Raw genomic sequence first — 26,684 nt, forward strand, 5'->3', positions numbered from 1 at the left:
GGAAGGAAGGAAGGAAGGAAGGAAGGAAGGAAGGAAGGAAAAAGAAAGAAAGAAAGAAAGAAAGAAAGAAAGAAAGAAAGAAAGAAAGAAAGAAAGAACCTGTATCCAGAAGGAAGTTAATATTCTTACCTGCCACTTCACAGGTTACCTGAGGCTCCTCCAAAGATATGGCTAGTTGTCCAATGGGAGCTATGGTGGAAGGTCTTGGGCCCCATCATTCTTGGGCTGGTAGCATGGATTGAACAAGCAAAGCCAATTGGCTTGAATCCAAGAAAGGAAATAATTTTTTGGTGTGCAAATGAAACAAAACAGCAAGGTGAAAAGTGTATTAGTCTGTTCTCATGCTGCTAATAAGGACATCCCTGTAACTGGGTAGTTTATAAAGGAAAGAGGTTTAATTGACTCACAGTTCAGCAGGACTGGGGAGGCCTCTGGAAACTTACAATTATGGCAGAAACGGAAGCAAACACATTCCTTCTTACATGGTGGCAGCAAGGAGAAATGCTGAGCAAAAGAGAGAAAAGTCCCTTATAAAACCATCATATCCAGTGAGAACTCACTATCATAAAAACAGCATGAGGGTAACTGCCCTTACGATTAAATTACCTCCCACCGGGTCCCTCCCATGACACGTGGGAATTATGAGAACTAAAATTCAAGATGAGATTTGGGTGGGGACAAAGCCAAACCATATCACCATCCCAGTGCTTCTTTATTACACCTAGTGGGCATAGCTGCAGCAAAACATAACCACATCTATCCAATCTTATTGCTCATAGCTGTTAAATACCAAATCTCAATCAATAACTTTAGAGATGGGGCCTTAGCAGCTAGTCTTAAAATAAGCCAAATATAATAAAACTAAATCCTGCAATGCTTTTTGTTCTCAATGTTTCAAAAGCAAGTGGACAAAATCTGGAGGTACACAGGGGAAGAGAAAGTTCAAATCCCTAAGACAAGTTAAATGAAGTTTCCTGAAAATGACAGTAAAACAGAGACAACAACCAAGAAACTGATTGATGCAGCAAAGAAGACAGGGCAAATTAATACAAAGAACATAGCAGTTAACATCCTGTGATGCCAAACCCATTCTTATTTTGCTATGACTGTTCAGAGGGCCTGCAAATAGAAGTATCCCTGCAAAGCTGCCTTTTGTGAGGGAAATTTGCATCTGTAGAGAAAATCTGTATTGATGCAGTCAGATTCTTTCTGAGGCCTTCCCTTGTCTATACAGTACAAGAAAAGATTAACTGAGAGTCTGAAGACTTTAAATGTTTGAAAAAAGTATTCGCCATCTGGCCTCTCTGAGGGCTGCTACCTGTGAGGTTTCATCTGCATAACAAGACCACCTTTGCTAGCTAGGCTTCCTCTTATCTCTCTCCCATAACCTGTTTTGCCATTTTAAACTGCTTTGTCACAATTTAAGCCCCCATTCTTCCTGTAACCTCAATATGGTATATAAGCTTCTGAACCCACTTGGGGTTGAGGTGATCACTCTATGGTTCTCCCCCACGTATATGTTAAGAAATTTGTCTGCCTTTTCTCCAATTAATCTGCCTTTTGTCGGCAAATTTTTCAATGAAACTTCAGAGGCCAGAGCAGAAACGTTCCCTTGGCGTCTACACCTGAATCTGATTCCTTCTGGTATTTCCCATCTTACAGGTTGAGGCACCAAAACCAGAATCCTGGAAGACATCCTGATTTCTGGCCTCACACACAATTTGTCAACTTCTTCCTAAACATCCCTGCAGTGTGGCCCTTCTCTCCAACTCCACTACCACTACCTTAGTAGCCACCATCATTCCTCACCAGAATTTCTGAAATAGTCACTAAATTTGTCTTCCTGCTTCATGTCTCATATGCCTCAAACCTACTAATCTCACACCCCTGCATATCCGCAGCACCTGCAACAGTGTCTGGCACAATGTAGACACAAAATCAGTATTTGTTGAATGAACAAGTGAATGAATGAATTCCTATTGTAGGGGCCAAAGAAAAACTTCCCCTTTTACCTACAAAGTTTCATTGAAAAATCAACTGACAAAAGGTAGATTAAAAGAAATGACTGCACAGAGGAGAATCACAAAGTAATTGCCCAAATGGGGTTGAGAAGCTGATATACTTACTATCTTGAAGTTACAGAAAGAGTGGAAGCTCGGAGCATAGCCAAAGCCAGATTATGGTGTTAAATTGGGTTATAGTAGCAAAACAGGTCAGAGGGGGGAGAGAGAGAGAACTGGCTAGCAAAGTGGTCTTATTACACAAATGAAATCTCACAGGTAGCAGCCCTCAGAGAGAATTTTTTTTATAGATCTTTGAGGTTATCAGAGTCTCAGTTAATCTTTCCTAGACAGGACAAGTGAGAGTCTCAGAGAAAGCCTCACTGCATCAGTGCAGATTTTCTGTACAGATTCAATCTTCCCCACAAAAGACAGGTTTTAAGCTATTCTTTTATTTTCAGCCTATCCAAATAACCATCTTGAACTATGTCAAGGAATTTTTTCTTCCTTAACCTCAATGGAATTTAGAGTCTAGCTAAGTGATCAACACTAAACAAGTATCAGCTGATATTAAGGAGATTCCAAGCAGCATTTCTGGCTATCTCAGACTCTAAGATTAATTGGAGCCCTAATCCAGACAGGAGACTCAAGAGCTGACTGGCTGGGGTTATGTTTAATAGTGACCAGAGGAAGATAATTTACACAGATGAGAAACGCAAGGACAAATGCGTCAGCTAATTTTTTTCTCTCTTAATGATGCCTCCCACCCATTTATAACGATATGTAAATTGCCATGATGATTTGCGCAGGGAGGAATGAACGAAACTAGCTAGGAGAGAATTAAGAGTGATGGAATAAGGTGGGACAAAATTTATTTATATGTTAGGTTTCTAAAACTTAACTGTAGATTCACATACAATTGTAAGAAATAATATAGAGAGATCTTATTTACTCTTCACCTTGTTTCCCCCAATAGTAACATCTTATGTAACTTAACACGATATAAGTGATACAGTTCACCAACCTTAGTTTTATATCCACATGTGTACATGTGTATGTGTGCACACCTATTTCTATGAAATGTTACCATATGTATAGACTCATGTGACCATTTACAGTCAAGAACAAAGTAGTTCCATCACACGGTTTTTCTCACAGTACCTACTTTTTAATAACCACATCTACTTGACTTTATATTCCACTCTCTCCTTAACCCCTGGCAACCACTAAACTGCTCTCCATCTTTGTAATTTTATCATAAATTGAATCATACAGTTATTCTTGAGACTGAATTTTCTTTGTTCAGTACAATTATCTTGAGATCTATCAACATTCTTATATGAGTAGTTGTTCCTTTTTTTGCTGAGTAGTATTCTGTAGTATGAATGTACCACTGTTTATTTATTCATCAAAGGATATTTGGGTTGTTGCTGATTTGGGGCTATTATTAATAATGCCACTATAAATATTTGGATACAGGTTTTTGTGTGAATATAAATCTTAATTTCTCTGTGAGAAACGTCCAGTAATACAATTGCTGGGTCATACAGTACCTAACACGTATACCTTTTTAAATAAACTACCAAACTGCTTTCTAGAGTGACTACAGAATTTTACATTCCCACCAGCAATGTATGAACAACACAGTTCCTAGTTTCTCTACATCCTTGAATTTGTGTTGTCACTATTGTTTATTTGAGCTATTCGAATAAGTAGGTAGTAAAATCTCACTGATTTTTAAAAATTTTTCCTAATGGCTAATTATATTAACATTTTTTCATAGGCTTATGCCATTTGTATATTATCTTCAGTGAAATGTTCTTTCATGTATGTTTGCACCTTTTCTAACTGAATTGTCCTTTTACAGTTGAGGGTTTTGTTTTTGTTTTTGCTTTTCAGATGGAGTCATGATCTGTGGCCCAGGCTGGAGTGCAGTGATACAATCTCAGCTCACTGCAACCTCCCCCTCCCAGGTTTGAGCAATTCGCCTGCCTCAGCCTCCCAAGTAGCAGAGATTACAAGGACACATAACCACGCCTGGCTAATTTTGCATTTTCAGTAGAGACAGGATTTCACCATGTTGGTCAGGCTGGTCTCGAACTCCTGACATAAAGTAATACCAAAGTGCTGGGATTGTGCTTGGCTAGAGTACTCTCAATACAGTTTAGTTTTGAGAGTACTTTACATATTCTAGATATAGGTCTTTTGTCAAACATGTGGTGTCTTCATCCTTTTTTATTTTTTCTATAATGGAATAGCTGAGGCTGGGAAATTTATAAAGAAAATAGTTGTATTAGGCTCACTATTCTGCAAGCTGTACTAGAAGCATGGCACCAACATCTGCTTCTGGTGAGGGCTTCAGGCTGCTTCTACTCATGGCAGAAAGTGAAGGGGAGCCAGTGTGCAGAGATCACATAGCAAGAGAGGAAGCATGAGAAAAGTGGAGAGAGCCACGCTCTTTTTCAACAACCAGCTCTTGAGGAAATTCTTTGAGAACTAGTGAAACCATAACTTATTTGTTACTGTGAGAATGGCACCATGCCATTCATGAGGAATCTACCACCATGACCCAATCATCTCCCATTAGGCCCCACATTCATGATCAAGTTTCAACATGAGGCTTACAAGGTCAAACATACAAACTGTACCATGTGGTTTGGAAATATTTCCTCTTGCATATTTATGAAAATTTTCTCCTGTTAGCTGGCCTTGAAAGGCTGCACTGTCTACTCCTACAAGGTCAAATGATGATCTTGAAGTCAGTAAGTTCTAAAAACCAATCTTTTTTTTTTTTTTTTTTTTTTTACCATCACTAGATGGTCATCACCCAGTGACCTAAGGAAAAGCAGGACCATTGCAGGTGAGATCTATTTCTGTTAAAAGATTGTTATGGACTAAGTACTGGGCTAGGACCTAAAGGATTAAAAGGCATCCTCTGTCTTCGAAGGACTACTTTAGTAAAGGAGGCATTTAAGTAAACCAAATACTAACAATAATAAGCTGGCAAGCTAACTACCAAGACAGTTTTCCCAGGGTGCACTTATCACAAGGGAGAGAATCTAAGATTAGGCAGCTTGGGAAGTCTTCTTGGAGAATGCCTTTCAAGTACAGTTTAAGGAAACACCTTTTTCGTAGTTCACAGCAGGTCCTTTTCCCATATTACAACGTATTTTCCAGCCTGTCCAAATTTAATTCTATTCTCCTTTCACCATAAATTAATACATGGGGATGAGGAGCACTTTGATGATTCCTTTTAAGGAGTTCCACATGGTTCTCACATGTTCACCTGTGTCTGTGTGTGCATGGCTATTTTGCAATACCTGCCAGTTAGCTCTAAAACAGTCCCAAGATGGATCTGAGCCCTTGTAGTATCTTGGCACCTTTTCTGTAAAATGAAGATACAGAAATATCTATTTCACAGGGTATGAGGATAAAATAAAATGATAAAAGAAAAGCTCTTGAAAGGTGAGACACATACCAAATATTAGCTATTGTTATTAGCTAATAATAGATATAGAAATGTCTATTTCACAGGGTATGAGGATAAAATAAAATGATAAAAAAGCTCTTGAAAGGTGAGACACATAATAATAAATATTAGCTAACACATAATAATATTAGCTATTGTTATCATGATGCAAAATCCATTCATGTTATCTCCAAGTCTACCCTCGACAAATTATAAGAATAGGGCAGCTGGGCACCGTGGCTCACACCTGTAATCCCAGCACTTTGGGCGGCCAAGGCAGGTAGATCAAGAGGTCAAGAGATCGAGACCATCCTGGCCAACATGGTGAAACTCCATCTCTACTAAAAATACAAAAATTAGCAGGACATATTGGCGTCCCAGGTACACGGGAGGCTGAGACAGGAGAATCGCTTGAACCCGGGAAGCAGAGGTTGCAATGAGCCAAGATCGCACCACTGCACTCCAGCCTGGCAACAGAACAAGACTCCATTTCAAAAAAAAAAAAGAAAGAAAGAAAGAAAGAAAACGGCAAAAGTTTTATAATAACAGAGGGTGAAGGCAAAGGACATCTTACCTAACTTATTTAACAAGAGGCTGTGAAGATGTCCTGACATTATCATGGATGCAGAATAGCCTTATCTCACATATGAAAGTCCCAGGTGTTAGGAAAGGTGCTATTCATTATAAAAGTTGTAACGAGAAACAAAAGGGTGGTGAGTGCAAACAAAAGTTTGGGACAGAATTGGGGCATCTACTTCAGTGGAACATAACTCATTGTTAGTTTTTTCACATAGTTTATGGGTCTTTTCTATATGATAGAAAAGCCCAGGCAAGAAATGACTGGTGACCACATACAATAATTAATTTTAAAATGTTGAAATTGTAATCTTGTCTCTGTAATATATGCTCAGTGTTACAACAAAATTAATATTTCACAGATGAGGAAAGTGAGGCTGAGAGACGTCTAAACCCCTTACTTATTCAAAGTCACACAGCCAGTAATAGTCACGGCTGGAATCCTGACTAAGCTCTGGCTGACTTTGAATCCTATACTTTCCCTACACGGAAGAACCACACATATTACTGTCTTCCTTCCCTGACTTCATTATTTTTGCCTAACATCAATAGCATGAATCATATTCATGATTGCCCCCACTAAAGCCATTTTCTCATTCATTTAGGTGAAGACTTTTTTTTTTTTTTTTTTTTGAGACGGAGTCTCACCCAGGCTGGAGTGCAGTGGGCGCGATCTTGGTTCACTGTAACCTCCGCCTGTTTCAAGCGGTTCTCCTGCCTCAGCCTCCCAAGCAGCTGGGATTACAGGCGCCAGCCATCACGCCTGGCTAATTTTTGTATTTTTAGTAGAGACGAGGTTTCACAATGTGGGCCAGGCTCGTCTCGAACTAATGACCTCGTGATCCACCCGCCTGGGCCTCCCAAAGTGCTAGGATTACAAGTGTGAGCCCCCGCGCCGGGCCAAGACATTGTTTTCCTTATTAGTGAGAGGAGAAAAACGGTTAACAAGAGTTTCTGTCCCTAATTGAAATGATTCTTAAGATGAAAAAATTGAAAAACACAAAATCCTGCTTGAAACACAAGGCTAAAATCAGCATCTGTGGAAATGGATCAATCCAACAGTAATCAATTTTCCCTTCCTAATCATTACTTATATTCATCCTTCATTTGGCATTAACATTGTCAGGTCTGACAAAAACAATAATTTACATATTAGTAAACAATAATTTACATATTAATAACGTCTAGAATTGTGCTGTGCAACGCAGTAGCCACTAGCCACATGCGACTCCTGAGCACTTGAAATGTGCCTAATTCCAACTAAGATGTGACATAAGTGTAAAATACACACTTGATTTCAATTAGTATCTAAAAAACAGAAAAAAATACTATTTTAAATCACGTTAAAATACCAATTTGAATATATTGGATTAAGTACATTTAAATTAATTTCATCTGTTTCTTTTTAATCATTTAAAGTGGCTTCTAGAAAATGTGTAATTACATAAGTGGTTTGATTTGCGGCTCGCATTATATTTTCATTGGACAGCCCTGGTACAAGACGGAAAAGAGGGGAGAGTTACATTGAAAGGTAGCACATTTTCTTGAAATTTCTGGAGGGGAAGGGAAAGGGGAAGAGAACGAAGCTTGGTAAACCTAGGTGTGACCTACTGTCATAAACACCTAGTGTAAATTAAAGGGGGGGGGCGCATATATTTATTCCGTTTCTACTCCCCTCCCCCGATGCTAGCGGAGCAGGTGGCAGTCTCCCAGGGACCGGTCCCCAGCAGTCCGCGGGGCTCGGCCGGAGCCGGGTCATTTAACACACCTGGGCACCCGCGACCCCTGGCGCAGGGTCCACGCCCCCTCCCCCCGTGTTTTTATTTTCCGGACGTCAACCGTCAGTCTCGCACGTCTCTCCTGAGAACTATCCAGTAGGTCGGGCCTGCCTAGGGTAAGCGTCGCCGTCGTCCCTCATGCCCCCCACAGCCTGGCCCGGGAACCGAGATGCCTCCGCCCGAGCCAGGCTGCCGGCCGACCAGTGGCGGAGACGCCACTCGACTGGCGGCCTTCTGGGCCCGGCGGCCGGCCAGCGGCGAACGGGAGGAGCCGCGCGGGCGCGTCCCGGGCCTCCGGGCCGCAGGGGGCCGCTGTGACCCGCTTGCGCCCCTGTTGCGCCGAAGGCGGGGAGCCGGGTTTTGGGGGAGAATTGGAAAGCCGAGGGTAGCCGAGGGGGGCGGGTGCTCTGCTGCAGTCCTCTCCGCCCGAAGCACGGAGAAGCCGAGCCGGGACCCGCCGCTCTCCTCCTCCATGAGGCCCTAGTGAGGCGCGGCGGCTACAGCCGACCCGCGGCGCCTACCCCCGGCGTCCTATCGCGAGCGCAGCGGCGGCGGCCCTTGGAGGAGGGGGTGGAGGAGGAGGAGCATGTCGGACGGTTTCGATCGGGCCCCAGGTGCTGGTCGGGGCCGGAGCCGGGGCCTGGGCCGCGGAGGGGGCGGGCCTGAGGGCGGCGGTTTCCCGAACGGAGCGGGGCCTGCTGAGCCGGCGCGGCAGCAGCCGCCGCCGCCGCAACCCAAAGCCCCGGGCTTCCTGCAGCCACCGCCGCTGCGCCAGCCCAGGACGGCCCCGCCGCCAGGGGCCCAGTGCGAGGTCCCCGCCAGCCCCCAGCGGCCTTCCCGGCCTGGGGCGCTCCCAGGTACGGAGCAGCTCTAAGGGTCCCCGTCCTCCTTGGCCAGCACTTCCCCGCGGTCCTCCACGCGTGCAGAGGCCTGGTGCGCCGTCTGCGGCCCCCGCCCCCAGTTCCCCGAAAGCATTCCCCGAGAGGGCCGCGTGACCGGGTAGAGACGGCCTGGAACCGGGTTTGGAAGGTGTCTGCTGGAATCCTTTGTGCGCCCGGCTGGGGGAGGGGCCGAGTGCGCGGTCTCGGAGTTCGCTGTCCCGGGAGGAAGTAAAAATCATCCTCCCCTCCGCAGTCCTCTAAAGCGAGACCCTAGCGAGCAAAACCACCTCTTTTCCACCGACCCCTTTAAAAATAGAGAGGGGGAAAAAAGCTCGCCAGCACTCATTTGAGAGGCAGGTATGTCCATAAATGAGCCGCCACAAGTCTATTGTTCCTTTTTGTAGGCTGTACACATCCGGGTGATAACCATAAATTTCATGATGGTTCTTATTTAACTCTTAAAAACAGGTTCTTTTCAGATGGTTTTTCAGTATACAGCAAGTTGTACAAAGGAATGAATGCATGTTTTTAACACCCTTTTTTTTTCTTTCGCAGAGCAAACGAAGCCCCTGAGAGCTCCACCTAGTTCACAGGATAAAATCCCACAGCAGAACTCGGAGTCAGCAATGGCTAAACCCCAGGTGGTTGTAGCACCTGTATTAATGTCTAAGCTGTCTGTGAATGCCCCTGAATTTTATCCGTCAGGTTATTCTTCCAATTACGCAGTAAGTACACCCTTTTCCTACAACCCTGGGTTAATTTACTAGAATAATGTGATTATTACTTTGTTAATCAGAGTATGTTTGTGCTTTCTGTACTACACCTAAAAAAACCAAAAACCATTTTATTGTGAATGTTTTGTGTTATTGAACTCAGAATGAAACAAAGCTGATTCAGGAATATATTTTGTAGTTACATTCAAGGTATTAGAATGTAAGCTTGAGAGTACACGCCTGTGTTCTTGTTTCTAGTGGTTATTCCATTATGTTAAAATAGGCATAGTTTTGGTCCTAATTATTGTATGCAGAAATGTCCTACGGGGTTGTGATAAAGTGTTTACATGGGTATAAAAAACGTTTACACTTTCAGTTTTTCTTTGTCAGTTATATAACAACATTAAAAAACAGTCACTTTTTTCCTAAAGCCCAGTTAGAATATGTAGAAAGGAATTTGTTATACTGGATGAACCCAGATGAGTAAATGCAGAGGGATTAATTACAGAAAAGTGGGAGGGAATCATTGAAGAAATGATTGATGATACTTTAGCTTAAGTCCTGTCTTTCCTATCTTCTTAGTTTTATTGAAGTATAGCAGAGAATAGTGTACCTAAGTATTAGCTCACTTTTATAAAGTGAACACTCAACTAACCAGCATCCCGGTCAGGAAATAGAACATTATCAACACCCCAAAAGCCCCTTCTGTCTCCTAATTGTTGATGATGTCCAAGTGTAACCACTGTTTTGACTTCACTGAATAGTTTTGTCTGTGTTCAAAGTTTATGTAAATGAAGTCATCTTACAGAATATATTCATCCTTTTTCACTTTCACTCAATATCAAGATTACTCCATATTGTAGCATATAATTGGAGGTGATTTATTTTTATAACATTCCATTGCATGACTATATCCCATTTATCTGTTGATGAACACTGGTAACTTTCACTTTTGGGTTATTATGAATAGGACATATTCTGTGTCTTGGTGGCTATATGCCTTTATTTCTGTTTTGTATATTCCAGAGAGTGGAGTTGCTGGAACTTAGGGTAGCCAGCTTTAGTAGAGACTGCCAAGTAGTTTTCCAGAGATTGTTCCACTGTACTCTCTGAGTAGTATATGATTTCCAGCTGCTCTACCTCCTGGCCAGCACTTGGTATTTTCTGTTTAGGTTTAGGCATTCTGGTGAGCATATAGTATCTAGTGTGGTTTTAATTTGTATTTCCCTTATCACTGATAATGGCACACCTTTTTTATTACATCTTTTTGTCACTCCTTCCATATTTGATAGTAAAAGTGTGGAAAAGCTGTGTTCCATATTTTAGATAATCCATGCTTCTTACACTGTATAGGAAAAAGCTTTGGGATTGCAAAGAAAAAGGTACAGGCATAACAGGAAAAGCAATTTATATGAGGTGAAAAGGCCGTCTATCTTGTAAAGTAGAAATGAGAACATCTTGTTCTTGCCAGAAAATTGTATTTAGCTCACAGAAGAAAATGGTAGAGAGCTGTAAGTAGTTGAATAAACTACTCTCATGTTAGAGAGCTGTAAGTGGTTAAATAAACTCTTAAGGATGCTTGTTCTAGCAGCCACAAGCAGGTTTCCATTTATTTTCTTACCTATTGATTTGGGCTGTTTTATGATACAAGTGTGTCTTAACTATTTTTCCATGTAAAAATAGTTTTTACACAAATAGTTGATACACAGTTGTTACACAGAAACATACTGGGATGTGTTTGTGTGTAACAATTGTGTATCAACTATTTTTACATGGTTCAAGTGACTTTGGGGCTGTAGAGTAGAATATAAAGTCATGTTAATCCACTTATTTTGAGCCACTGTCATCATAGGCATTCTATGCCATCCTCTATTAGATCAGCCTCTCCTGTGCTCAGTTTACTAAAACAGATTGCAAACAGGCACCTCAGAACCTGTGTGGCCTGCAGGTGTCTTCTCTGGCCCTGAATGGGTTTGTTTTTTCTTTTAGTTGTTTTAATTAATTACCAAACCTAAATTAGATATTAGAAACTTGAATGTTCTGGTTGTCTTGGAATCATAAGATCTGGCCATGGTAGACTGGCATTTTGATAGAGGAAAGATTGGTTGGAGCAGAATCAAGGCATTTTCTTTAGATAGAGTCTGTAAGCTGTAATTTGCTTTCTGGCTTATTTCATTCATTTGTAATATACCTGAATTCTACAGGCTTTCAGGCTTACTACCCCTGTTCTAGTATGTTCTCTAGCCTTACTAGTTTACCCTAATCTTTACCCATGGTTAAGGCTAAGATCATTTTTCTCAATCCAGTTAGTCACAGAACAACAGAATCCTTTTTTCCCCCTGACTCTTAGGATAAGCTCTTGTTGCAAAGGGAACTTTTTCTTAAAGTCAGCTACATTCACTTACTTATTCAACAAATAGTCAAGTACTTATCGTGAGTCAAGCACTGGTGATACAGCAACAAACAAAAATGGACAGAAATTCTTGTCTTCAGGGAGTCTCTATTCTAGCAGTCTTCCTGACTGAGTTTCCAGACATTTATTGAGTCTGCATATGAAAATCTATTGCCTGGTATCCTTTTTCTAACAGCCTTTATGTTAGTCTTCTGCTGTGCTTTCTTAACTCTTCCAAGGCACCAAGCCCTTTTATGTTCAGTCCTTCCTCTAATCCTGCTGCTAGAATCTCCTACTTTTCATGCCTTCTTACCAGTGAGTTGTTATATCCATTTATTTCTGGCCATTGTTTCTTCTCAGACAAACCATTATGCCTTGAATATTTCATCACAGTTCACTTACCATAACCAAAAATTTAACATAGGAATTCATAGAGCATCGATTGAGATGGAAGTTCCCCCCAACCCTGCAAAACACCCAGCTTTTTTCCTAAGAGAATCCCCCTTCAAGTTACTTCCCAGTTTTTCTTCTGCCTTTCAGTAGTAACATTCTCCAATATGTAAAATTATTCACTGTCTCTCACTGACTGTTCAAATCTCTGCAATCTGATCTTCCCAAGTATATTGATACTATTTTTCTGCTTTTCTGATTTTTAAATCTATCCTCCTAAATCTCATTTTAAAACTTTGAGCACAGTAGGATCTACTCAGTTTATAAGTCCTCATGTGCCAGGTCCTGTGCTAGGTGCAAAGGTACCTTTTTAGTTTATCAGAAGTTCCTCTCATTTTTATAAGAACTAAATATTAAAGGTACTAATTGGTTTTTTTCTCTCTGAGCGTGATCTCCTTCACTCCCACAACCCTGCAATGATTATTCTCTTCTAGATTTCAACGTGTGAATTTGTTGTGTAGCATTTCTTGTTATGAGCACCTCTTCTCCCCTACCTTTTCTTTGGCTTCTGCAGCAGTACTTGATCCTCCCAACTTTCAGATCATTCCTTTTCCGCTCAGATGACAGTGAGTGAGGTTCTGTCTTTCTTCCATTTTATTGCCTCCTTGGCTAATCCCACTTATTTCCTAGAATCTGTCGCTTTCTTGTGTGCTAATAAACCTGACATCTAATTCTTCGTTTGAACTCTAGGCCTGTGTTCATTTGTTTGACCACTTCCTGAAGACCTCACATTCAAATGCAAGTATACGATCTGTATGGAAGTGCAAGAATTATTTATCTCGTGCAAATCTCTTCTTCCTAACTAGCTGCTTATGCGAAGAACTTGGTGGCACATTGACTCACCTATCCTGCACACCCTTGCCCCAGTTCAATCCAGCTAACTAGTCTTGACTGTATTCACTCTCCGTAGTGTCTGGTCAGTTTTCTTTTATTCCCACTGTTTTGTAATAGGTTCTCACTTATCTCTTAACAATGTATATAGAGTACCTACCATGAAAAGTATACTTTCTAATTGATACCTCTCCCAATCTCCCATAGAATTCTAAGAAAAATAAAACTTGAAAATATCCCTGTTTGGAAGCCATTTGACTCCACATTGAAAACTGAAGAAATTTGTGGCTTCAAAAAATCTGGTGCTAGAGAAGTAATGCAGGCTTTAATTCAAACATGTTGGAGTGCCTGTCTGTTCTGAATACTCTATGCCTCCTTTTTTACTTAAAATGGCAGGCTCTGGATCCTCTGTTCTGCTATATTCAGAGCAGTTCTACTTTCTTTTACTGATCAGATTTTAAATTTTCTTAAAAGAGAATTCTGTTGACTTAAAAAAAAAAAAAAAAAAAAAGACTGCAAGTCAGTGTTCTAAGCAGCCACAAAGAATGACATTTGATAGAAACAGGAAATTAGTACCTTCAGCTGGGACCCATACCTTTGCTTTTCTGCTGTTTCTTGTCATTAATAGTGGTAGGATACAAGTCTGTAAAACTAGCAACTGTATATCAAAAACTAAAAGCATAGTTTTTAGTTATAAAATTCACACATGTATGTAGTTAACATTAAGTATATGAATGTGTACAATTATGCCTAACTGCTTTCACAATTTTATAATAGAGTCAGTAGGAACATTTCCTCACTCTAGAGGTAAGTACTGTTGTCTCTTGTTTTTATTCCCCAAAATTTTCTCTGCCTAAACAAGTAAATCTTATTTTTTACTTGAAACATTTTTTTTTTTTTAATTTTAAAGAGATTGAGGACCTCTTGGCCTGAATTGATTTTCCCACCTCAGCCTTCCAACGTGCTGGGATTATAGGCATGCGCCACCACATCTGACTTTTTTATTACTATTGTACTAAAATGCAATTCTGTACCCTTTTCATTTAGCACACTATCTTGGAGATGTTTCTGTATTGATACTTGTAAATATATCTTGTTTTCTTTTCTTTTTTTTTTTTTTTTTGAGACAGAGTGTTGCTCTTGTTACCCAGGCTGGAGTGCAATGGCGCGATCTCGGCTCACCGCAACCTCCGCCTCCTGGGTTCAAGCAATTCTACTGCCTCAGCCTCCTGAGTAGCTGGGACTACAGGCACGCGCCACCATGCCCAGCTAATTTTTTGTATTTTTAGTAGAGACGGGGTTTCACCACGTTGACCAGGATGGTCTCGATCTCTTGACCTCGTGATCCACCCGCCTCGGCCTCCCAAAGTGCTGGGATTACAGGCTTGAGCCACCGCAGCCGGCCTTCTTTTTTTTTTTTTTAAGACGGTATCTCACTATGTTGCCAGGTGCCAGGCTGGAGTGCAGTGGCACAATCTCAGCTCACTGCAACCTCCGCCTCCCGGGTTCAAGCAATTCTCCTGCCTCAGCCTCCTGAGTAGTGGGGAATACAGGCACACACCACCATGCCCAGCTAATTTTTTTGTATTTTTAGTAGAGATAGGATTTCACCATGTTGACCAGGATGGTCTCGATCTCTTGACCTTGTGATCCGCCCACCTCAGCCTCCCAAAGTGCCGAGATTACAGGCTTGAGCCACCGCGCCCGGCCCTGTATCTTGTTTTCTTAAATGGCTATATGGTATTCCATTATACAGATACATGGTCATGTATTTAACCAATTCCTTCTTAATGGATTGTTACATGGGTTTATTGGCAATGAGCATCTTTGTACATAAAGTCAAAGTTGGGTTTTAAGCTTTTGACATTTATTTTGAGTTTAATATAGAGGTTAAAAGTATGGGCTTTGTTCTGCACTTAATTCTTCTAACTAGTTGTATGACCACGCACAATCACGTAAGTTGGCATGGCCCTTCCTCGCTCACCCTCTCCCCATCCTGTTCTTCCTTCTGCCTTAAGAGCCTTCTAAGATTTTCTTAACTGCCTCATTGACCTCAGTTATCACCCATCCTCAGATTCTGTATTCTAGCTATTGTTTGTTTCTCAAACCAATTAGGCCTACTTGGGGCCCGTGTGCTGCTTGTGCCCATAGAAAGCATAGAGTATCTTTCCTTAGATATTTGTATGGCTGGATCTTTTTTCTTTCTCAGTTTAGATATTAACTATAAGAATTTTTCCTTGGCTTTTTTTTATTGTTGCATGTTTCAACTTCTGAATGTGTCTGGCATCATGGGGGATGAGCTGCATGAGAAGAGAGCCTTGTCTACTTTATTCATGGTAGACGTTCATGTCATGGCAGTACCCCATCCCCTGAGACAGTCTTCAGCACTTAGCACTTATAGAGATGGGGGACCTCCTGGCTGAATTGATTCCCCCACAGTCACACCATTTTAAATGAATAACCAAAGTGACTTAATGGTTTGTGTCTGTTTCTTCTGTGCAGGGAGGTTAATAATGCTTACCTCAAAAATTTCTAGGTTAAGCAAGATGCAGGCAAAGCACTTAGAGTGTCTATCACATATTGTATATGCAGCTGGTAGCTATTAGCTTATTAATTGGAGTTCCATTCTAGGTGCCAAGAAATACAGCTTTTTATCATTCTTTTTAGATGCTTTTCATACTTTAGCCCCTTTATGTTATGAGTACATGGCTGTTGCATTTGGGATATGACTCAGTATTCCCCTAGAAATTTAAAATGTAATTCATTTCTTGAACATTTTGTGCTTTACTATCTGTTCTTCACCAGTATAGGCAAATTTACTAATTCACTTTATCCTGAGAGTCATAGCTGTACTGTTTATGATTAGTAAATAATTTCATCAACATTAATACCTCCTCTTATAAGTAGAGTGTTTAACTTGGATTCAAATGTGTGACAAAAATTTAATGTATTAGAGTTTATCTGCCTTTCTATTCAATGAACAATATATGTGAATGAAAGGGACACATGAATCTACTGTATCTGCAGCTCGTCTTACTTCCTGAGTGCCTCTCATAATACATTGCAACCTTTGCTAAGTATCACTTTGGTCTGTAAAGATGTATAAGTTGGGCACAGTGGCTCACCCTGTAATCCCAGCACTTTGCGAGGCCAAAGCATTTGGATCATTTGAGGCCAGGAGTTCGAGACTAGCCTGACCGACATGGTGAAACCTCTTCTCTACTAAAAATACAAAAAATTAGCTGGGTGGTGCAATAGTGCCAGCTACCCAGGAGGCTGAGGCTGGAGAATTGCTTGAACCTGTGAGGCAGAGGTTGCAGCAATTCAGGATCATACCACTGCACTCCAGCCTGGGTGACAGAGCAAGACTCCATCTTAAAATAAATAAATAAAAAATAAATAAAGATACATAAAAAGTATACAACATGACCTCTAAATAGTGGTCAATTGAAGTGGTAGCACCGTATTGGTCCGTTTTCATGCTGCTGACAAAGACATACCTGAGACTGGGAAGAAAAAGAGATTTAATTGTACTTACAGTTTCACATGGCTGAGGAGGCCTCAGAGTCATGGCAGAAGGTGAAAGGCACATCTTACATGGCAGCAGCAAGATAAAATGAGGAAGAAGCAAAAGCAGAAACCCCTGATACACTCATAAGATCTTGTGAGACTTATTCACTATCACAAGAAAGACTGGCCCCCATGATTCAGTTACCTCTGCCTTGCGTCCCTGCAACAACATGTGGGAATTCCAGGAGATAGAATTCAAGTTGAGATTTGGTTGGGGACACAGCCAAACCATATCAAGCACCAACAGTAGAGGAACAATTGGACGATTGGCAGTGTTGGTCTTTCTCCTAAGACTGTGTGTCTTGGGCTTGGCATGGTGGCTCATGCCTGAAATCCTAGCACTTTGGGAGGCCAAGGCGGCTAGATCACCTGAGGTCAGGAGTTTGAGACCAGCTTGGTAAACATGGTGAAACCCTGTCTCTACTAAAAATACAAAAATTAGCCAGGTGGGGTGGTACATGCCTGTAATCCCAGCTACTCAGGAAGCTGAGGTACGAGAATCGCTTGAACCCAGGAGGTGGAGGTTGCAGTGAGCTGAGATTGTACCATTGTGGGCAACAGAGCAAGACTGTCTCAAAAAAAAGACTGTCTTTCTCCATCATCGAGGATTTCTAAGAGTATTTTGACCATGTGTAACTTGTTTTTTCTCTATGTACTCGCTGACTTTAGAACTTAACCCCGTTAGAAAATGTTTCTGTATTGTAGTCATAACTTTTTTATGTGGTTTTCATTTGACTCTGTTTGGAGAAGGTTAAATTTCATTAAGTAATATAGTTATTATTAGGTCATGACTGTTTGGTAAACTTTAAAGTGCTTTGAGGCCGGGCGTGGTGGCTCAAGCCTGTAATCCCAGCACTTTGGGAGGCCAAGGCGGGTGGATCACGAGGTTAAGAGATCGAGACCATCCTGGTCAACATGGTGAAACCCCGTCTCTACTAAAAATACAAAAAATTAGCTGGGCATGGTGGCGCGTGCCTGTAATCCCAGCTACTCAGGAGGCTGAGGCAGGAGAATTGCCTGAACCCAGGAGGCGGAGGTTGCGGTGAGCTGAGATTGCGCCATTGCACTCCAGCCTGGGTAACAAGAGTGAAACTCCGTCTCAAAAAAAAAAATAAAGTGCTTTGGGTGGTATTCCAGGCATTGAGATGTGAAAGTTGCTGCCCAAGTCTATTATCTTTTGTAAAAGTCACCCATTCAGTCTCCTGCCATTAATGAAAAGGTTGGGAACTGCCAAAGGTTACAGTGGTGGAAGCAACATTAGCTGGAAACTACTGCTGCTATCACGGTTTTGTTAGAAACCTGGATGTAGCTGCCAAAAGGTCTCCTACCATTTACACTATGATGAAATTTTAGTTACTTGAGAAGCTTTGTTTATTTCTTTGCTCTTGGGGATTGACAGATGATAAACCTAGGTTTTTTTGTTTGGTTTTTTGTTTTTCAGTAAAAAAGTTGTCAAACATTTGCAGAAATACAGAGTGGTATGATTAATCCTCGTGGCCTCAACAGTAAGCTACATTGGCCATTCTTGTTTTTATATCCCTAGTCCATACTTCCCCTCCCATTTTGAAGCAAATCCTAGATCTTATTTCATTTGTAAGTAGATCAGATTCTTAATTTTGATGTTGGTATTATAGTGAAATATTGGTTTAAATTTCACTCCTCAGCCATCTTATAAGTCCACCCAGAATGAGAAGACAGTTCCCTATTCAGTTAAACAGAACCTTTCTGCTGTTAATATTGTAATACTTTGGCTTTTAGGCAAGGAAGAAAGATAGTTCAATTGACAATTTTATTGATGAACATAAATTTTATCATGTGAAAGATCTTTTAAAAAGCATTTGTGCTAGTAATATACCACCTCATGTGCTTTAGCCAGTTACATAAATTAAATCTTTTTTTTTCTTTTTTGATCCATAGGAATCCTATGAGGATGGTTGTGAGGATTATCCCACTCTATCTGAATATGTTCAGGATTTTTTGAATCATCTCACAGAGCAGCCTGGAAGTTTTGAAACTGAAATTGAACAGTTTGCAGAGACCCTGAATGGTTGGGTTACAACAGATGATGCTTTGCAAGAACTTGTGGAACTCATATATCAACAGGTATGTTGGCTTATAGCATGGAATGATCTTTGTATAGCTTCCTTGAAACCCAAGGATGGTGGCTACTCCTTGAGGGAGACCAGATTCATGATCACCTGCCTTCACACTTAACTCTTTATAGTTTATGGGAGTTCTAAGTCTGTCTTACATAAAATTCTTATAGTTACGGATCCAAGGATAGAGCCAGGCTGGATTCCAGGTTCACCTTTGTAGTCAAGGTTCTATATAAGCAGTATTCACCTGTTTTGACAAAGCTCTATACAGGCAGTTTAGTATAGAAGGTGATATGGGCACTTAAAAGGAAGGCTACATAAGTGCCACCCATCCACCCCAATCCTACCCCTTGTTTTATAGGCTCTGAAATTAGCAGTACCAGAAAAGACTACGAGTGTTTTCCCCTACATGTTGAATTGAATAGCATTATTAGAGTAGGGGAGGAAAAAAACTGATAGAATTTGCTTACTTCATAAGTAGGTCTTGAAAAAAAGCCAAACCATAAAACATCCTGTCTTGAGTCTTAACATTTCTACTTATCTTTGTTTTCTTTAAAACTTTAAGGATTTACATCTCAATTCCTTGAAAGTCTAATTTAGTCATTTGAAATTGTTTGATCCCGGTATACTGGTCCTGTCCTCGCCGCCCCGCCGATCTCACTCTGTCTTCCAGGCTGGAGCATAGTAGCATGATCTTAGCTCCCTGCAACCTCTGTATCCCAGGTTCAAGCAATTCTCCTGCCTCAGCCTGCTAAGTAGCTGAGGTATTACAGGGATGCACCACCATGCCCGGCTAATTTTTGTATTTTTAATAGAAACAGAGTTCTACCATGTTGACCAGGCTGGTGTCCAACTCCTGACTTCAAGAGATCCGCTTGCCTTGGTCTCCCAAAATGCTGGGATTACAGACATGAGTCACCACATCAGACCTCGTTAATGCTATTTTAAGAGCAAAAAATATAGCGGACAACACTGGCTTAACAGAATTTCTTAGTGTGAGACTGGTCAAAAAGGGCCATGAACAGAAATATAAACTTTAGGTTCTTTACGTCCTTGCTACAAAAGCATCTCAAATTTGGAATATATGGAAGGGAGATTATAATGCAAGTTAATTATTATATCCTATTCTAATGTTTGGCTGCTTTTCCAAGTTATCCTGGATGGTTACTGGAGCCCAAGATTACCTAGCCGACTCTCAGGTTTTAGGCAGTGCCTGAAACGTTAGGAAGACAGAACTGCACTGTTTGTCCTCAGTTCTGCTTTTTGCCAACAAATGGATTGAAAAGGAATTTGAGATAAGAAAATGAAAGAAATCTATTTCTTGTTACTTTTCTGGCTTCCTCCTCCTACTTAATTTCAGTTATTTATTCTACTGCATTATTATAGTTGTCTAGGGCTGGACAAAGGGCCAGTAACCTGATATGCTTCAACTATTTCTCTGTTTGTCAAATATGCAGTCAATATATTTAACATATTAATAGTCTGTGATCAGTGATGCATAGGTTTATCAACAGCTGCTTAGTTTCCTTGAGGTAATTTATGGAAACTTATTCATAGCAACTAACAAAAGAGGACATATTGTAAAAGATGACAGATTAAACACAGATATTCAACTTTGATATCTCCCGAACACCACTAAAATGTCACTATGGGATTTTTAAAAGGCAGACACCCATAAGGTCAGAGAATAGGAAAAGAAATGAAAGCACTAGTTTGGAAGACTAGAAAACAGGTGGGTGAGTGGTACCTGACCTGGCAGATCTAAAGTTGAATTCCAAGCCAGTGGTATTAAAGCTGAGAATCACCCTGATTTATAATGCAGAACTTAAAAGGTTCTAGAATAGGATGGAATGAGGCTAAAAGAGAATCTAAAAGATTTTTGAGAATCTAAGAAGTTAAACCATCTAGATCTTTTTACACTGACCAGCCAGTTTGAAATTTTGTTGTCACCCTAAAGAAATTAACAAAGGAAGTACTCTATCAAAAAAAGGAATTATGCCACGGATGAAGACATTGGAACCAGGAAAAGGAACTCTACTGGAGAAACTAAGTGAACTGTCCAGATGATGGTTCAAAGGAGATCTCTAAACAATAGCTCCATGCATAGTAGGTATGGAGCAGCCAGGCTTCACTGACTAGCTCAGAAAACTCCAGAAAAGACTTCCCTGATAGTGAGCATACCTGCTGTAAGATCTGAGAAGAGATTTACAAACTAGTGAGTTTAGGGATAAATTATTTTTAAACTTTTTTTGTATTTATTGTGGTTCTTGCTGTAAGGTTGGGAGGCAAAATGGACTTAATTTCCTTATGTCTAACAATGACAAAATACTTGCATATGGTCAATTTGGGGAGTCAATTTTTTCCTCTTTAGAATGTTGCTGTTAATATTTGCACTAATAATGATGTATCTATGTCATATGAAACTTTTCTTTTTTTAAAAAGGCCACGTCTATCCCGAATTTCTCTTATATGGGAGCTCGCCTGTGTAATTACCTGTCCCATCATCTGACAATTAGCCCACAGAGTGGCAACTTCCGCCAATTGCTACTTCAAAGGTTAGTGTAAATGTGAAAATTTAAAAAAAAAAAAAAAAAACTACTTCTAAATATACTAGAATTTGACCATTTCTCAGACCATATGTTATAGAAAGCTACAGGAAAGAATAGGGTGTCCCATTCTTACATGCATAATATTTGAAGTTTATAGTTCAGTATACCAGTCTTTTTTTTTTTGTAATGGTCTATGAATTTGGTTTTGTGTTTAGAAGGGCCTTTTCTTTTCCAGGATCTTAAAAATGAACACTTATGTAATACTTTGGTAGCTTTGGTTTTAATAAAGATCTAATTTCATTAGATTAGAATAAAAGTGAATAATCCATTTTTCCTTATTAATTTGAACTGCCACTTGTTCACACTGCATTATTTGAGTTTTGATTCTGAATTTTCATTCAATTTACTACTTATTCTATTACTTTTTATTACCATACAATAGCTATTAAAAAGCTTTTTGTTTTGTTTTGTTTTGAAACAGAGTCTCACCTCGTCTCCCAGGCTGGAGTGCAATGGCATTACCTCGGCTCACTGCAACCTCTGCCTCTCAGGTTTAAGTGATTCTCCTGCCTCAGCCTACCCAGTAGCTGGGACTACAGGCGCTCTCCACCATGCCCAGCTAATTTTTATATTTTTAGTAGAGACGGGGTTTCACCTTGTTGGTCAGGCTGGTCTTGAAATCCTGACCTTAGACCTCCACCTACCTCAGCCTCCCAAAGTGCTGGGATTATAGTCATGAGCCACCATGCCCGGCCTGTGGAATATTCTTTGCTATGCTTGTTTTGCCCAATGAACTTCAGAATCATTGTTTTAAATTTCACAAGTCTTGTTAGAATATGTTAGATATTTTGGAGATAATCCTGAATTTATAAGCTAATTTAGGGAAAACTAGTTTTCTTGTAATTTGATGTCTTCAGTAACAAGGTTGTCTTCAAGTTCATTATAGTTTGTCCATTGGTTTTTTAAGATACTTGTAATGGTTACGAAGCATTCCATTGTGTGGTTAAACTGCAGTGGAACAGAATAAAGATTCTAGAAGTAGACCCCAGAGACCCTTGAAAATTCAAGCTGTTGATAAAAAGATTAATTGTGCTGGTAGCATAACTGGATAGCCATTTGGGGAAAAAAAAAGATGAGTTCTTGGGCCGGGCGCGGTGGCTCAAGCCTGTAATTCCAATACTTTGGGAGGCCGAGGCAGGTGAATCACGAGGTCAAGAGATCGAGACCATCCTGGTCAACATGGTGAAACCCTGTCTCTACTAAAAATACAAAAGATTAGCTGGGCATGGTGGTGCGTGCCTGTAATCCCAGCTACTCAGGAGGCTGAGGCAGGAGAATTGCCTGAACCCAGGAGGCGGAGGTTGCGGTGAGCCGAGATGGCGCCATTGCACTCCAGGCTGGGTAACAAGAGTGAAACTCCATCTCAAAAAAAAAAAAAAAAAAAAGATGAGTTCTTGTCTCACTCTTTGCTAAAATAAATCCCAAATATGTCAGAGACTTAAAAGTGAGATGATAAATGCTAAGGAGGAAATTGACAAGTAAACAGAAATCTTGGCTTGGTAAAGCCCTTTTAAACGACATGATACCCACAGGCCCTAAAACAAGCGATTAATACATTTAGTTACATACCGATTACAGCATTTTGGGGGGAAGGCATACATTTATGAAGTAAAAATCAGATAATATAGTGAGCTTATTTTATTTATTTTTTTAAGATGGAGTCTCGCTCTGTCACTCAGGCTGGAGTACAAGGGCACGGTTTCAGCTCACTGCAACCTCTGCCTCCCAGGTTCAAGCGATTCTCCTGCCTCAGCCACCCTAGTAGCTGGGATTCCAGGTGTGCACCACCACACCCAGCTAATTTTTGTATTTTTACTAGAGGCTGGGTTTCACCATGTTGGCCAGGCTGATCTCGAGCTCTTGACCTCGTGACCTGGCTGCCTCGGCCTCCCAAAGTGCTGGGATTATAGGCATGAGCCACCACATCCAGCCAAGCTTATTTATTTAATACAAAAAGAGGGGCCTCTTAGGAATGAGTAACAAAAAGACCGGTATCTTTATAGAAATACTTGGAGTGGCCTCAAATAAATAGATATAGATACAGTTTGGAAAAATACAAATGACAAAGTTATAAAAAGGTATCTAACCATACTTATAATTAGAGCAACACAAATTATAGCTTTTGGAAAGATTCAGAGTGAATACTTATAGAAGGTGGGATGCCAGAAAGGCTCACTGTCATGTTTTTCAGTGCTTCTCACCCCTGGCTGTGCCTTAGAGTTACCTAGAGACTTAACATAAGGCTGTGACCCTATCTGAACCCTTGGAAATTCTGGACAAGGTAGAGCTAGGGCATGGTTTTTTAAAGCTTCCCAAATGATTCTACTGTGTAGCTATGATTAAGACCCACTCTGATTCTCATTGACTGTTACCTGCCTTATGTACTTCTATAATACCATAATCCTGTCAAAGATATTAATGTGGAGAAATGCTAGTGATCTAACAAGTAAAAAGCAGAGCATAATTTTGCTACCTCTTTTAAAAATGTATACATCCTTTGAAAAGATGGAATGGAAGTTACCTTCACAGTAGTTTCCTCCTGGTTTTAGTGATATTACTGGTAACTTTGTTCTTTATACTTTTTTTGTTTTAACCTTTCTAAAATATACATTGCTTTTATAATAGAAAATCTTTAGCTTCAAAAGTTTTAGTCTTTTCACCTAGTCAACCATGTAGGTATTTATGTTTGCATGTACATAATCAAATCCTAACATGCAATCTGTCATAGCATTTTATGAAGTTATTTCATCAACTCTTACCAACAAAGTTGTAACAGAAAGAAAAGCAGCCAACACGTGTTTTTAAATAACTGATTGGGCATTAATTAACTGGTCTCTTCCATTAACCAGAATATACTATGTATAAATATCCCAACTTTTTGCTGATGAGGAATTTAATATGTACAAGATGGTAACAAATATCTTACTACGTTTGATTCAAACAGAAGATGTTGCTTAGTTACTATACCTCATAAACATTGGAATTGGCCACATAAGCACAGTAAGCTGTGCTGGGGTTTCATGGTTGACAAACTGACCCAGAGTCAGTTATGAACAAGAGGTAATTTATTTTTTCTTTATTCAAAATTTTTTTCAAAGTCAACCTAACCTGGCTGCATGGAAACCATTCAGTATTCATAGCTCTTCCCTTTGTCTTTAAAAGGAAAACTGTTAAAACCAGTTTTACACAACAAAAGATTTTCCCAGAGTTTTCTCACCTTATCAATAAAGATTAAAAATACTTAATAACAAAATGATAAACTTTTATAGTCCATTATCTGATACCGTATTCACTTATGAAGGCAGTGACAGGCTTACTGTGATTAGTTACCTTGTAGGAACTGTGACTGACCATAAGCTCCAAGAAGAGGATTTCTTCTTTTTGTCATCTGTGTGAAGCAAATTGGTCAAGTCAAGTCACGGGCAAATAGAGCAAGGAAAAATCAGTTTTTTGAAGTTGTCAGTCTCATTGGAAATAGAGAACAAGTCAGTTGCTCTCTATATTGTGGTTTTATTGGGGTAATTTTTTCCTCACATTAATACTTTCCTGATAAATATAATAGAAATCACAAGAATAATGGACTTTAAAATAATTCATTTAATTTTCAGTTAGTTGGAGGCTGTGTGTATGTGTGTATTTAAAGATCCTCAAAGTTGTATTCAAAAAAAAATTTACACAGACAATTTGGGTAAAATCAGTGCTTTCTTAACAACAAACCTATAAGACAAATGAGGTAAGGCTCCTCCTCCCCTTTTTTGGTGCTGTCAGTATGCTGTGAATCTAATTACACCTATATTGCTTAAACATATTGCAAATTCAATAAAAATAGTTGAAAATAAAACTATCAGTTTTTTAAAACTGGGAGTCTTAATATGAAAAGACAGGGTGTATATTCTAGCCTCTTCAGTAGGCAGGAACACTATTCCTTTATTGCAGAAAGAGTGTTGGGACATTGTACTTGCCTCTTGCTGTAGACAGCCAAACTGACAAATGGCCATCTTGTTTGACTATTTAAAAAGCAAAGCAATGTGAGATTATAAAAGATATTTCTTTAATTAGATGTCGGACTGAATATGAAGTTAAAGATCAAGCTGCAAAAGGGGATGAAGTTACTCGAAAACGATTTCATGCATTTGTACTCTTTCTGGGAGAGCTTTACCTTAACCTGGAGGTGAGAAGTTTTTCTTCTGTTAAGTGCTAAGAAGGCCTGAGAACGTAAATTGATCTCAATGAGGAATTTGCTTTCACATTGTCCTTTCACAACATTAAGAGCAAAATGAAGGAAAAGGAAAGAAAACATGTTTCAGCACCTACGCATGGTAGTGTCTGTGTTTTACTGGACCATCTGTCCATAACATTTGCTCATGGGCAGGATGTTGGGAAATAATTACTGAGGTTTTTAAAGTCTGCATACTTTTAGGAAGCTGTAGTTTACATGCGAACTTAAGCTCTTGAGATATCAACAGTGATACGTTTTTGAGTTCTTACATATTATATATTAATATATTTAGTAGGTTGACTTTCAGATGGTGGCTCAAAGCAGTTTGCAGAACTCTGAGTGAAAAGAAGAGAGACTCGAGTCTCTCTAGGCTTGTCACTCTAATTCACCCAAATTGTTTTTTTAAATATGTATTTTTTTAATTGACAAAAATTATATATTTATGGTGCACAACATTTTGATATATGTATACATTGTAGAATGGCTAAATCAAGCTATTTAACATTTGCATTACTTTACATACTTTTTTGTGTGAAGAACACTTAAAATTTTTAGCAGTTTTTGCGTATACAATATATTAACTATAGTCATCATGACATACAATAGATCTCTTGAACTTATTCCCCCGACTGAAATTTTGTATCCTTTGACCAACATCTCCCCAGTCCCCCAACCCCAATAATTGTTTTTTGTCCTATTTTACATATTAATCTTCCACATAAAAATACATTTGTACAAAGTCTACAGCTAAACATGTTTATAAATTTTGGTGGTATACTTAAGTACACACTTGTTAGTAGGTAGAAGTGCTACATTCAGCACAACATTATTACTATGTAATGGATTTGCTTGAATTTTTTTTTTTTCCTTTTGGTGGGAATGGAGTCTCGCTGTGTTGCCCAGGCTGGAGTGCAGTGACTCTATCTTGGCTCACTGCAACCTCCACCTCCCAGGTTCAAGCAGTTCTCCTGCCTCAGCCTCCCAAGAAGCTGATATTAACAGGCATGCACCACCATGACCAGCTAATGTTTTTATTTATAGTAGAGACAGCGTTTTATTATCTTCGCCAGGCTGGTCTCGAACTCCTGACCTCAGGTTAT

General features: G+C 39.9%; 1 protein-coding gene across 4 annotated transcripts in view; it reads left to right on the forward strand.

Annotated features, from left to right (window-relative positions):
* The first annotated feature begins 7,551 nt into the window (after positions 1-7,551).
* The window catches only part of PAIP1 (poly(A) binding protein interacting protein 1), a 28,965-nt gene continuing 9,832 nt past the window's right edge, over positions 7,552-26,684 (forward strand). The window contains exons 1-5 of one of the 4 annotated variants that reach the window (XM_010336630.2): positions 7,552-7,576; positions 9,260-9,429; positions 18,578-18,763; positions 21,199-21,311; positions 25,425-25,536. In XM_010336630.2, coding sequence (XP_010334932.1) covers positions 9,331-9,429; positions 18,578-18,763; positions 21,199-21,311; positions 25,425-25,536 — 510 coding nt within the window. In that variant the 5' untranslated portion in view covers positions 7,552-7,576; positions 9,260-9,330. Of the gene's footprint in view, positions 7,577-7,783; positions 7,940-8,174; positions 8,681-9,259; positions 9,430-18,577; positions 18,764-21,198; positions 21,312-25,424; positions 25,537-26,684 lie in introns of those variants that run through there. The other 3 variants (XM_003925882.3, XM_039469976.2, XM_003925881.3) reach the window with 3 other exon arrangements.

This window comes from Saimiri boliviensis, chromosome 1, assembly GCF_048565385.1.
Source record: "Saimiri boliviensis isolate mSaiBol1 chromosome 1, mSaiBol1.pri, whole genome shotgun sequence".
NCBI lineage: Eukaryota > Metazoa > Chordata > Mammalia > Primates > Cebidae > Saimiri > Saimiri boliviensis.